The sequence below is a fragment of the Camelus dromedarius genome, chromosome 20, assembly GCF_036321535.1.
Source record: "Camelus dromedarius isolate mCamDro1 chromosome 20, mCamDro1.pat, whole genome shotgun sequence".
Classification (NCBI taxonomy): domain Eukaryota; kingdom Metazoa; phylum Chordata; class Mammalia; order Artiodactyla; family Camelidae; genus Camelus; species Camelus dromedarius.
The window spans coordinates 21,313,786-21,329,219 of record NC_087455.1 but is presented as its reverse complement, the minus strand read 5'-3'; the positions used below and the strand labels follow the sequence as shown (position 1 = coordinate 21,329,219).

The following is a 15,434-nucleotide window of genomic DNA, read 5'->3' as shown; positions in this document are numbered from 1 at the left end:
GCAATTATTTTAAAAAGCTTTTCATAATAAATTCATTTTTAAAGGGTTATTTTAGCTGTCGAACATTTTATGACTTTATGGACTACATTTTTATGGAATAGAATATGACAACTGATTTTTCCTTCTAGAACCTAAATACTGAAAAAAAAGTGAGAAATGGAAATACCATATAGTTTCAATGATTAATTCAATCTTATGACCTAAATAAAACAGGCTGGAATGCTCCGTATCTGGTTAAGTACTTTAAAAAGAGGTGATGTATCCTGTGTTTATTAAATTAATAAGAACTTTTATAAACTTAAATAAAAATTCATTCTCATTAAATACTTTCAAATAGAAGATTACATGGCTCTCTGTTAAACTTATTTTCCATTTCTTTACTATGTTTTCTGACTTCTAGCTACTTAGTATTTTAAAATAAATTTATTAAGAAAATAATTTTAGTGCCAAAAGATACTCTCCAGCACATGGGTTACACTTAAGAAAAAAGGAAAAAAGGAATACATAGACGAATAAACAGATTGCTAAATAAAATGTCTAAACGGAGACTAGTTTTATCCATTAGAACATTATTTAAAATAAATTTCCTCACCCAGGGGTCAAAATAACTTCCTGACAATTTACCATGCCATATGCAATACTGTTTTTAAACTTCAGCTAGATAGGCCCCTTTCCTGATCCCTTCCTCTGACCATTCTATAATCCACCTCTTGACCAGGGATGTGCCTGCCTACTTTCTTATGATATCTTAGACTGGTTTTTCCAGCTCACAATGTGGTAAGAACAGAAACTGGGAGTGAGTTTTTCAAACTTCTAGAGTAATTTGAAAGAGTAATTTTATTTGGTGAATTACATAACAAAAAAAATGGGAATGCATTTATTATGTTTTTATTTCATTTTTCTATGAATTTATTTTCCTTTTACTTTACAAAAAGATCAGTTTAAGATAGATTGGAAATAAAAACAAATCTTCTATTTTACAGTTTATTTAAAAAGTACTGTTCTACAACTCACTGGTAACTGGTACCCTGCAATTCCCTGCTACCTAGACCTCCATTGGCTTCTTTTCCAGGTCCACATTCCCAGATCCAGAATACATGATCCATATGTACACACGTAGGCCCAGAGGCAGTATCTGCAGGGAGGTGTGGACAGTTTGACCATGCAGGCTGGCAAGTTCACACGCATTCTGAAGAATGGAGCTGAGTTTGGGAGGAGAGGGTGGCCAAGTGTGGGCTAGGACTGAGACCATTTTCCTTTGCCTTTATGTCTCAACTAGGAAATCATACAAGCCCTAGATTTCTAAATTTAAACTTGTCCTTCCAGGTTGTTATGAAAGTATGTATGTCAAGGTAGGAGGAGGGAACATATTGTACTTAATAATATACAGCCTGATTTACAACTTTTAATACTTAGACATTTGATATGTGAGTTTTCACCTACATTCTTACTCTGGGCCCTGTAGATGTCCAGATGGGTGGGATTGCAGTTGAGAAAGTTAAACTTCTTAAAAAATATATTTCAAGTATACTCAAATTTATATTAGCTTCTTTGGTGGATACAAATTCAGTAGGTTCTCTTATCACAGAGTCTTAGAGTTCAAAGGAACTTCTGATCTAATTTCAAATTTGTAAAATCTCTGTAGTCACACAGCTTTTATTTGAACTCCTCTAGGAGGTGGGTGTTAAGTTCCATTGTAGTCATTCTTACTCAAGGAAACAGGAGTAATATTTTCAGAAATGTATGATTTTTGTTCTGAGTAAGAAAAGCATGTTTAAGAAACACATTTCTGGCTACAGACAGACAAATACAGGAAAAAATCACATAGATTTTGCAAAATTAATATAACTTCTGAGAGTGAAGAAATTATAACAAATGATGAAATAGAACTACAATACAAACTACAATATGATGACAAGAATATGAGAAGAGGAAAAATGTAATTTTTCTTCTTTCTACAGCAGAAACTTACTCTCTGAGATACAGCTATTTCCACTTGACTATTCACTTGGGTCACAAGGGCACAGCTCATCAACATATTTGTTCTTTATCTGGTCTTATGTTGTCTAGCTAACTTTGGGATCATCCTCAAAAAAAATCAATTGTGAGCCTATTTCTTTTGTTTAATTATCCCATACTTCTCGCCTCATCTGCTAATTCATACAATATGGGATTTTTAAAATGATTTAAAAATATATTCACCCTGTCTTCCAATATGAAAGGACAAAGAAGCATCATCTGCATTTGATAAGAATTTTGAAAAGAACAATAAATCCACTAATAAAAATTCCAGTTGTTTTCTTGAGGCAACTGAGGTCAAATGACAATGAGCTTAAAGTTCTCAAAAGAAGAAGTTATGCAGGAATTGAAGGACTGTGGCATGTTTACAAAGAGGTTCTTTTGAGTTCATTTAAAAAAAATGTATGGCTATATTTAAACTATACAGAGGTTTTCCTCTTAGTACTTAAAATTACATAGTAAAGATCATTGCCCTATTTCTTCTTATTATGAATTTTGCAAAAACATTATGTATATATATATTTATATATGTTTATAAGATTACAAGGCCTGCAACTAAATAATTTGTGTGTGCATGTGTGTGTGCACACTTATCTCACAGTCTTATGGTTGTTTAAACATAATGTATTCTTTTTCTTTCTCTCTCTTAGTTCTCCTACACTCTCACTAAGGGACCAATGTAGGCCCAGTGATTGAACAGTCTAAAAGGTAATGATCACAGAATAAAGCTTTAACTTTTATTCCTACTGGAGATGTACTCAGTGTGAACTTTGAATTTGATGGTATAGGAAAATCCATTTGAGAACTTGGTATTTTTTTGAAAATAATAATTAATAACCATTCTGTATCATTAATACAATAATTTGCTCTATAAAGAGAACGTTGACAGTTATATCAGACTTCATGATTATCTACATAGTTTTGAACATTAGAACAAATTATGTGGTTCAAACATATTATTAATTTTTTTAACATCAGGGATTTTACAGATTACTGCTTAATCCCAATAAATGTACTCTTTTATGTTTACCTGTTCTAGTGGTTGGGTATTAAGACAATAATTTTGATATCTTCCTTCTGTGTTTTATTGGATTACTATAAATTTGTATGTCTATAGTTTTCTACCTATAGTTGTGTAATATTAATTACCTCACAGATTCTTTAAAGCAGTGGTAAAGGAGAATATAGCATCTATGATCTGGGATGTCAGTTGTACAAGATGACATCTAAATTTGATCTGATGCTGAGAAACTAAATTAAATTTAGCAGCAGATATAGTAAAAAAGGCTTTTAAGTAACATTCTTCAGTCAATTGACTAGCTAGCTTGCCTTTCCCTGTCCATGCTTTGAAGAATCTAAACCTGAAATCCATTCCTCTATCTTAAGCAGAAAAAAGTAAATATGTCTGATCACATACATGTTTTATAGTTTTATTTCTGAAGTACATATGATGTGATCTATTACACATGTAGCAGATAGGTCTCAAAATGTGTGAGGATCATTCATCAAATCTGCTATATCATCATTAATGTCCAAGAAACTTCAACTTTTATAAAGTGTCAGAAAAGGAATAAATGCATTTATTATTTAGGAAATAATAAATTTAAAGATCAAACCAGATTTTGTGTTGTATCATGTGTCATATGCCTGTAGGACCAGGAAGGTACTGCATCTTAGAAGCACATGTGAAAAGCAATACAAAGTTTAGGGGCCATGAGAATCTATGCCCTCTCTAAAAAGGGCAGAAGAGAGTTCCAACGACTTTTTGCTATGTGATAATACAGGCCAAATGTTGCCAGTCTGTCAAAAGAAATAACAAGTTCAGACTTTTATATATATTTTCATTTCTTTAAAACACTGTACAGTTGCTCCTTGAACAGTATGGGTTTGAACTGCACAGGTCTACTTATACATGGATTTTTTTCAATAAATACTTCAGTATTACACCATCCATGGTTTGTTGAATCCATGTATGTGGAACCACAGATATGGAGCGCTGACTATGGAATTCAGGGACCGACAAATTGTGGTATTCACGGCAGGTCCTGGAACAATACCCGCAGATACTGAGGGATGACTGTACCTCCCAAAAAACAACCAAAAAACATATTTACCGTTCAGACTGATCAGAGTAGCTCTGTGGCTGCAAATTTATCATATTATATTATAGCAAAATGAAATCCAAACTCTCAGATACAAAAACACAAATCTAGGAGGAATTATACGTTATTCCTGGAAGATATTAGTCTAATATAGTGAAATATCTACCAGACACATAATCCTGATGAAAATGCTGAGCATTTTTATGAAGATGGAACTGTTAAAAATAAAGTTACGACTTGTGGTTGCCAGGGGGGCAGAGGGTGGGAAGGGATAGACTGGGATTTCAAAATTGTAGAATAGATAAGCAAGATTATACTGTATAGAACAGGGAATCACAGAGGAAAAAATGTGATAATGAGTGTGTATATGTCCATGTATGACTGAAAAATTGTGCTGAACACTAGAATTTGACACAACATTGTAAAATGATTATAAATCAATAAAAAATGTTTAAAAAAATAAAGTTACAAACAACTTGAGCAACATAACCAAATATTTAGAGCATGTAAAATGCCAGCCCTTTTGTCCATCATACCTTAGGAAGCACAAAGTGGAATTGTAGTAGGCTCAGAGATAAACAACAAAATTGTAGTTGATCAATGATATACATGTAATGGGTAGAGGAGAGAAGATAAATGGGACTGATGTCCAAGGGTCCAAGGGTCCCAAAGTGCTACAAGAAACTGAGCCTTACCTCTTAAAGGGCTCATGTGTGGTCTCAATTTCCCTGAAACCCAGTGAAATAACAGGGTTGAAAAGTTGCCAACATTTATATGTGGAAGAAATCTAAAATCATTAGCTAGAGAGGTGGAAGATAGTTGAAACATTCTCCAGAGACAGAGGCATTAGCAGAAACCATTGTTGAATTCCCTTCCTAACCTTCTAGCACAGAAAGGAGAGTTCAAATGCAAGGATGAGTGATCATGGCATTGTCCTACTTCATTGCTGAAGCTGGAGAGCTCCAATGGTTGCAGCATTCCCCACAACTCCCTGTCTGGGATAGGTGAGCATGAATGGTTGTGGCATTCTCCTGCTCCCTAGCTAAAGTCTGCAAGTGCAAGGAACTATGACACTCTCTTATCCCCTGGCTAGGGCTGGTAACCACAAGAAGTTGCAGTATTCTCCCACTCCCAACCTAAAGCCAACATGCTTGCACAGACAAAGCACCATCTTGCTGCACTGCTGTAGCCTGTGGGCATGCACAGTCATTTCTCTCTGACTTCCTAAAGCAAGAGAGCAAGCCCCACCCCCTACACTCTCCAGCTGTCCAATTAAAGCCAGCAGGTACATGCTATCCACACAGAGGACACCCCTTGATAACCTGGCCCTGGTAGTTAAGGGGGCTGGCATTTTGAAGCTCCATGGGACTATAACAATTAGAAAAACAGTTCTTGGCAGGAAACCACTGCCATGGCACTGCACAGACAGCAGACTGAAATACACCCACAGTCTTCTTGTGAAAAGAATCTATTTACTTAGCCTGGGCCATCAACCTAAGAAACAGGCTTCAGGATTCCCACATATCTAGAGGCAAAGGAGGCAACATAAGCAGAGTATCACCATCTCTGTGCACCTCCTTGACCTTGCTACAGCTTAATGAGACTCCCCAATAAGAAGCTTACACACTTGTCAAGAACCTTGATTTTTGCAGCTGTCACCTAGGGGATACCTTCAGATCTCCAGGTTTGGAGGCCAGCTGGGATTACAATTAAAGCCCCTCAGGACTGTATATATCTTCAAACTTTAAAAGCTTCTGACTGAGGGTCTGGCATCCAATCAGCCTGAAACTAGGTGATTACTGAATTCTTTTCCTTGGAACACTCACAGGTCTTGGCACAAGCAGAATAGCAAGGGCTTTCCAGGAATAAATAAGGCAATATAGACAACCAAAACAATTTAAGATACAACAAAGAGCTGTAGTAGGGTTGGATGAAAAGGATCATCATCTACACAAGGTCACCACTTCAAGACTGAGAGAAGTAGCAGTTTTGCCTAAAATATAGAAACAAACACAGAGAATTAGACAAAATGAGGAGACAGTATGCCCCGAACAAAAGAACAAAACATAATGTCATAAAAAAACCTTAATGATATGAAGATAAGTAATCTACCTGATAAAGAATTCAAAATAATGGTCATAAAAGTGGTCACTGAATTCAGGAGAATAATGGATAAACAGTGAGAACGTCGACAAAGAGTTAAAAAATATAAGAAAGAACCAATCAGAGGTAAATAATGCAATAACATGAATAACATAAATGAAATGAAAAATATACTAAAGGAAATCAACAGCAGATCAGGTGCTACAGAAGAATGATGAGTGATCTGGAAGACAGGGTAGTGGAAATCACCTAACCATAACAAAAAGAAAAAAAAATTAAAATTCAGGATAATTTAAGGACCTCTGGGACAACATCAAGCAAAATAACATTCACATTTTATGGGGATACTAGAAATAGAAGAAAGAGAAAAAGAGAGAAAAAGATTTTGAAAAAAATCCTGGCTGAAAACTTCCCTATCCTGGAAAGGAAACAAACACCCAGGTCCAGGAAGTACAGAGGCCCAAACAAGATGAATCCAAAGAGACTTACAAAGAGACATTATAATTAAAATGTCAAAAATTAAAAAGCGAACACTAAAAGCAGTAAGAGAAAAACAACTAGTTACGTAGTGGGAAGCAAATATTTTCAGCAGAAACTTTGCAGACCAGAATGGAGTGCCATGATATATTCAAAGTGCTGAAAGAAAAAAAAAAATCCTCACAATTAAAATGCTCTATCCAGCAAGGTTATCATTCAGAACTGAAAATGTGGTAGTTTCCTACACAAGCAAAATCTAAAGGAATTCATCACCACTAAACTAGCCCTACAAGAAATGTTAAAGAGACTTCTAGAAGCTGAAAAAAAAAATGGCACTAATTAATAAAATATATGAAAGTAAAGTTCTTACTGGAAAAGGCAAATGTATAGTAATGGTAATGGATCAATTATAAAGCATGTATGAAGGTTAAATGACAAAGGTTTTAAAAGCAATTATAACTACAGTAATTAGAGGATACATCAAATAAGAAGATATAAAACATGATGTAAAAAACAAAATGTAAAGGGGGAATAAAATATAGTATTTGTAGAATGCATTTGAACTTAATTGACTGTTGCCTTAAAATAGACTGCTTTATATGTAAATAGTTATATATGAATATTGTGGCGACCACAAACCAAAAACTTGTAATAGATACACAGAAAATGAAAAGCAAAAAAAAAAAAAAAAAAAAAAAAAATCCAAACATAACATTAAGGAAAATCATTAAACAACAAGGGAATAGAACAAGAGAAGAAGAAAGAAACAGAGAAGAACTACAAAAAAACCAAACAACAACAACAAAAAAACCCAGAAAATAATTAACAAAATGACAATAAGTACATACCTATCAATAATTACTTTAAATGTAAATGGATGAAATTCTCCAATCAAAATACACAGGGGATTTAAAATAATAAAAACAAAAACAACAACAAAAAACAAGACCCATCATTATGATGCCTACAAGAGACTCACTTCAGATTTAAAGGCACACATAAATCAAAAATGAAGATATGAAAAAAGATATTCCATGCAAATGGAAACAGAAAGCTGAGAAAGTAATACTGTAACAAGAGACAAAAAAGGGCATTGCATAATGATAAAGATGCCAACTAAATAAGAGGATATAGCATTTATAAATATTTATGCACCCAGTATAGGAGCACCTAAATATATAAGGCATAAAGAGAGAAATTAAAAGTAACAGAGTAATAGTAGGGGACTTTAAAACCCCACTTACATCATTGGATAGATCATTCAGACAGAAAATCGATAAGGAAACATTGGTCTTAAGCAATGTCAGTCTTGATGAAGTTAACAGATATATACAGAACATTCCATTCAAAAACTGAAATATTATGCATTCTTTTTAAGTGCACATGAAACTTTCTCTAGGATAGATCACATGTTAGGCCATAAAATTTAAGAAACTGAAATCATATCATGCATCTTTTCCTGTGAACAAGATATGAGACCAGAAATCAATCACAAGAAGGAAAGAGGAAAACACATAAACATTTGGAGACTATACAACATACTACTAGACAGCCACTGATTCAACAAATCAAAGAGAAAATTAAAGAAAAATACTTGGAGAAAAATTAAAATAAAAACAACTTTCCAAAATCTTTGGAACTCAGCAAAAGCAGTTCTAAGAGGGAATTTCACAGGGATACAGTCATACCTCAAGAAATAATTTTGTATGGAGACAGATGGTAATCAGACTTACTGTGGTGACTATTTCAATATATATAAATATTGAATCACTGATGTACACATGAAACTAATATGATATTGTGTGTCAATTACGCTGCAATTAAAAAATACACACATGATAAGGGCATTACTTCTAGAGTTGTTTATGCTGAAAAATTTTTAAATATTATAGCAGTAGTTCTCAAACTTTGATATGCATAAAGATTACGTGATAGAGACTATTAAAATGTAGATTTGTGGGGTCCAAATCCCAGACACACTGATTACAGTAATTCAGATATGAGGGTCCAGAAATCTACATTTTAAAAAGTGCAGCAGGTAATTGTGAAGCAAAAGACCTTATTTTTGAGAAACATCATATTGCTAAAGCCTGAACTGCAAATCAACAGTTATGAAAGGAACTCTGAGAGAAAGTATATCATATGCTTTTGAGGTTCATCACAGAAAAAACAATGTACTTCCTTTGAAACATTTCTTCTTGCCACTATAAGAGGTAGATTATTGGAATGGATAGCCAAGGATTGGGCAATAAATAAATTCCTAACATTTCCCTTTTCTCAATATATATTCATTCTTTTAGCTGCCATTAAGAACCATATGCGGTCTATCTTAACTAGCTCAACTCTGAGAGTTGTTCATTGCTAACTACTTCAAGTGTCACACCACTAATAAACTCTCAACTTCAGATCTTAATGGCCAGGTATGATTAAATCTCCATTAAATTAGCAGCACTCTCCAGTCTTTAGTAACAGTATTAGCGTCTCTGGGATCAATTTTAAACTTGTTTTTTCAGTCTGTTTTAAAATTCTGTGGGGTAAACGTGTTTTCCAAAATAAGGCTAATCAGCCACTCTAATTTCACTCTAGGCCTCCATCTCCACTGGGCTGGATTTTTGGCAATGGATTTTTTTTGGCAATGGATTCTAAGTAACTGTTTGGATCAAGTATCTTAAGCTTCACTGAAGAAGGACTAATAAATATACCATATGCAGGTTGATGGTAAGGTACTATGCTTATGATGATAGGGTACTATGCTTCTTCTGTTGGTTGTAGTGGGAAGGATCAATGGGAAAAAAAATAAAGGTAAAATATCATAAAGACCTGATAGGCTGAGTTAAGAAAGAAACATTGAGAACTTACACTTGGAGCACTGTCCTAGGGTCGCCAACTTCGCCCCCATCACCAATTGTCAAGGTATCATAGCCAATCTCCAAATCAAATTCTTCAAAATTTATCTGGATAACCTAACAATAAGCAGAAACAAACATCTCAAATATATATCATTATATAATAATAATAAACAAAAAATAATGGCAGAAAAACATTTAAAATGCACTTCAGACATACTATATATCTATACATCTATAGCTACCTATATATGAATTTCATACCAAGGTAGGAGATCATGTGAAACTATTCCTAATCATTATAATTACAACATAATTTTTATTTGCTACACTGTATCTTCTGTAATAATTCTTCAGTGAAATGGCATGGCTTCTGTTTACAGAACACTCTAATTTGAGGCATTTGCGAATCTAATTTGAGAAGGCTTTATAAAAATTATATGTAGGTGGAGAGTGGTTTTTCATATATTTGCATATATTTTTATAAGCGAGCATGAAAAAATAGTGTACTATTTTCATTAAATAGTAAAGCTTAAAAAATGTTAGAGCTAAATTTGAATCTATATCACTAGATTTAAAGACATCAGGTTTATTTTTGTATATCCTTTTTTAATGTATATTTTCACTGAAGTATAGTCAGTTTACAATGTTGTGTCAATTTCTGGTGTATAGCACAATACTTCAGTCATATAGGAACATACATATATTTGTGTTCATGTTCTTTTTCACCATAAATTACTACAAGATATTGAATATAGTTCTCTGTGCTATACAGTATATATAACCATGTCGTTTATTGGATTTTGTGAGAATCCTCCTGTATGTCAAAACAAGAGTCACCCTGCCAGAGTTCAGTAGGTGTCCTGTGCAATTCAAGAAGTTTGTAGACATAATTCTTGGTGTATTTGTGGGAGAGGGTGAGCTGTGAGTCTCTCTACTCCACCATCTTGGCTCAAGCCCCCTATTTTTATATATCCTTTGGTAACAGAATCCATCACATATATTACACTTTGCTGGCAAAACTTGGAGCACAATTCTTTGGGAGGCACATTACACCATGACAAATAATTTAATATTATTTCTCACCAAAATAGACTCATACAAACATTTATTATTTATATATCTATGTAAAAATGCATATTTAATTAAATTAAAATTCTTAAATTAGGAACCTGATATAATATTAAATAATAATATAATTAATAATCCATATAAGTAGAAAGTACATAAATGTCCCATATACAATCATGCCTTGAGCAAAAAATAATTTATGATAAAGTATTATTGAACATCAGATAAAGAAAATGAATGCCTGAAGGTACTAAATAGTACTAGAGAATGAATGAAAAATGCTTAAAAATTTGAAAAAAATATTATTTTAAAATAATTTTTATAACTATGTTACTTTGGTATCATAAAAAGAAATTCTTTAAAAAAATCATAGATTTCATGTCCTGACTTTATTAAGATTTATAACAAAAAAAAAATTGACTATGTCTACTTCTTGATTTTTCAAATGAATTTTTATTACCATTGACTAAAGCAATTTTTTTGGTCAGGTTTAAATATAGAATATGGGAAAACGTTGAATTTTACATGGCTACAATTTTTAAAAAATGTTTCCCTGTTCTACAATGAGTTAAATATAAGTATCTCAATTAGTAAGTGCCTATCAATATAGTTTTAAGTTGTTCTCCATTATTTTGTTATTATAAGTACCATGGTTATGAACAATATTAAATATTTTCTGGTTCAAATGTACCAATGTATCTCTAGGTTATGTATGTACATATGAGTGAAATTTCTGGATAATTACAAAGCAAAAATTCAGTTTCCTATTATTGTGCCATACGGTTTAAAAATTACTTTACTAATTTAAATGCTCACAACTTATGTACACTAGATTTCATTATTTCTACCAATCTAGAGGGTTTTAAAAGGGATTTTTTTGCATTTTCTTCATTACTAATTAAGTTGCATATCTTTTCATACATCTTGTTTGTCATTTTTGTTCCTTTTCTGTAAATGACTTGTGGTATTTTGGTTATTTTTCATTTGGACTGCTTATTTGCTTATAACTGATAGCAGGAATTCTTTTTATCAGTGATTTCCAACATTTATCTTTTATAGCACACATACAAAATAATAACATTTAAGACACAATGAGGCAAGCAGATGAAGTTGCGTATAATGGAAGTATTTTGCCCAGGCCCTGGTCTGTCTCACAGAAAGCTAAGATATATATCTCAGTTCTACCTGTAACTCATTCATAATACACCATTCACCAATATACCATTGAGCTTGGCTCACCAGTTGAGATTAGTTTTACATATTCTGTATACTAATCTATTATATGTTATATGTGCTGCAATATTTTCTTCAAGTTTATAGCTTGGTTTTTCACTTTCTTTGCTAAATCTTTTGAAAAGAAAAAAATTATTACTATTACTAAAGTAGGGCTTGTTAATCTTTTATTTTATATGTAGTACTTTGGCATTGCTTATGACCCAAGGTCATAAAGACATTTTCTTCAAAACCTAAATTTTTGGCAATTAAATTTTTGTGCGTGTGTGTCCTTATTTTTCTTTTTTTAGATTCCACTTACAAATGATAACATATGGCATTTTTCTTTCTCTTTCCAGCCCACTTCACTTAGAATGATGATCTTCAGGTTTTGGCAATTAAATTTTATAGAAAGTATGAAGCACGTATCTGTGGTAGGCAGAATTCTAAGATGGCCTCCTAAATTCATGCCCTGCCTACCCTCAATGTAGATAGCCTGTATAATTCCCTCCCTTTGAGTGTGGGCACAACATATGACTATTATGGTATACAAATCTCCTGTTTGGGTTACATTTTACAGATAAAATGAAGGGATATTACACATGTATTTAAGGTTTCTAATCAGTTGACTTAATCAAAAGGAGATTATCCTTGGTAGGCATAACCCAATTCAGAGTAGTCTGATTAAAATAAGGTCTAGAAGTGAGAAACAAAATAAATCAGAAGAGATGCTTTCCTGTTGGCCTCTCCAAAACAGAGGCCCATATGGCAAGGAACAGTGGGTAGCCTTTAGCAACTGAGGACCTCAGTCCTATAATCATAGTAACTGAATTCTTCCAACAGCCAGTGAGCTTGGAAGAGGTCCCATAGCCTCAAATAATATAACAGTCCTGGCCAATACCCTGAGAAGAGGAACCAGCTATCTGTGCCTGAACTCCATTCCCATGGAAACTGTCAGATAACATTTATTTTGTTTCCTGCTGCTAAATTTTGGCAATTTGATATGCAACAATAGAAACTAATAGCATTTCTTTCCTTTTTTTTTTTTTTTTTGAACAAGAAGCTGCCTCAGTACTTTTAACTGAATAAAATAGTCCTCTTTTCCCCAGTAATCTGAATGACAAACTGACATATATCAAAATTCTATATATAAGGATGTTGGATTTGGGGCTCTAGATTCTGTTCTCTTGGTTGTTTGTGTGTCCCTAAACTAACACAAATTGGCTTAGCTATTTGGCTATAAAATAAGACTTTATCTTGTAAGTCAGATATGCGATTTTTTCTATATATATTTTGAAAATCTATTCTATTACTGTTATTTTAAATGAAGATTTTTTTTATATTTTAAACTGTTTCATTGTTAGTATATAAAATGAAATTTATTTTGCTTATTGGTCTCATATTTAGGTGACTTGATAAGACTTCCCTATTATTTAAAAATACTTGCAAATTATCTTTTACTTTTCTATATAACAATCATGTTTTTTTTGTAAAGAACAACTTAGATTCTTGCTTTTCAACCTTAGCCTTCCTTTCTTTATATTAACTTCTTCGTATCTTTGGTATAGTTTTAACTGGAATGAGTGATAGTTGGCCTCATTAAATTGTACTTATTTAAAAGGAAATGCTTCTAGTGTTTCACCATTAAGAATATTATTGAGGTATATATATTTTAAAAAGATAAGGAAGATTTCTTCTCTGGTTTTCCTTTGTGGTTTAGTATCAAAATTTTATTGGTTTCATCAAATAAGGTGACAAGTATTTATTTTCATTTCTATTATGGAAGAGCTTCTAAAATAATTCTGTAAAAAAAAGAATAAATAAATAAATAATTTTAAAAAATTCTGTAAAAACACCTGAGCCTCTTCCCGGGGGATCAATAGTTGACTGTTTACTGCTTGTTTAATTTATTCTATAGTTGCAGAATTATTCAGGCTTTTGGGGTTTTTTGTTTTTGTTTTGAGTCAAAGTTGGTTTAACTTTCCTAGAAACATGTCAATGCTGAAAAAGTTTTCAAAGTTATTATCATATAGTTACTCACTTTCTTTTAGTCTATTTTGGTCTATCTTGTGTCTGTACTTTTGTCCTACTTCTGTTTCTAATACTACATTAATACGTTTGCCAGTTTTTATTGTGGTAACTATGTACAAAAGAAAATTTCAATTTTAACTATTTTAAGTGTACAATTCACTAGCATTAACTGTATTCACACTTCTATGCAACCATCACCACCATCTTTCTCTAAAAATTTTTCATCACACCAAACGAAAACCCCACTACCATTAAGCAATAAGAATAACTCCCCATTTTCCACTTTTCCCCATCTCATGGTAACTTCCAACATACTTTCTGTCTCTACAAACTTGCATATTCTAGATATTTTATATAAGTGGAATAACACAATATTTGTCTTTCTGTGTCTGATTTACTTCACTAAACATAAAGTCTTCAAGGTTTATCTACATTGTACCATGTGTCAGAACTTAATTTCTATTTATGGCTGAATAATATTCCATTGTGTGTATACGCATAATTTGATTTAAATCATTACTCCATTGATAGAGACAATTAGAGTGTTTCTATCTTTTGCTTATAGTGAATTATTATCTATTATGAAGATTGCTGTGCAAATATTTGTTTGAATCTCTGTTTTCAATTATTGTGTATATACCTAGAAGTGAAATTACTGGGTCATATATTCAACATTTTGAAAACCTGCCAAGCTGTTTTCCAGAACTTCTGAACACTTTAAATTCCCACCAGCAATCCTCGCTACGTGTTATTTTCTATCTCGTTTTTATTAAATCTGTCCTACTAGGTGTAGAATGGTATCTCCCTATAGATTTAATTGCATTTCTCTAGTGACTAATAATGTTGAGCATCTTTTCATGTATTTGTTAGCCATTTGTATATTTTCTTTGAAGAACTGTCTATTCAATCATTTACCCCTTTTTATTTATTTATTTTTACCACCTTTAAAATTAGGTCATTTGTTTTACTGTTGCTAAGTTGAAGGAACTCCTTACATATGCTGAATATTAATTCCCTATCAGATACATTATTTGCAAATATTTCCTCCCATTGTGTGAATTGTCTTTGCACTCTTGTGATAGTGTTCTTTGATGCCTCAAAGTTTTTAATGTAATGAAGTCTAGTTTATCTATTTTTAAATTTTGTTGCCTGTGCTTTTAGTGTCATATTAAGAAAGCAATGCAAAATCCCAGATCATGCAATTTTTTTCTCTATATTTTCTTCTATGAGTTTCATAGTTCAAGCTCTTAAACTTAGGTTTTTGATCTGCTTTGAGTTAACTGTTGCATACAGTGGAAGTAAGTATCAAATTCTATTCTTCCACATGTGGCTATCCAGTTTTCCAAGTACCACTTACTGAAGCAACTACAGGCAAACCTTGCTTTATTGTGTTTTGCTTTATTATGACTGGCAGATATCGTATTTTTTACAAATGGATGGTTTGTGGCAAAACTCTGTTAAAGCAAGTATATCAAAGATATATTTTTCAACAGTATTTGTACATTTTGTGTCTTGGTGTCATGTTTTGATAATTCTCAAATATTTCAAACTTAATTATTATTATATTTGTTAT

General features: G+C 32.5%; 1 protein-coding gene across 1 annotated transcript in view; it reads right to left on the bottom strand.

The window, feature by feature from the left end:
* The window catches only part of CSMD3 (CUB and Sushi multiple domains 3), a 1,010,791-nt gene that overhangs the window by 445,007 nt on the left and 550,350 nt on the right, over positions 1 to 15,434 (bottom strand). The window contains exon 12 of the mRNA XM_064476888.1: positions 9,561 to 9,664. Coding sequence (XP_064332958.1) covers positions 9,561 to 9,664 — 104 coding nt within the window. The remainder of the gene's footprint in view (positions 1 to 9,560; positions 9,665 to 15,434) is intronic.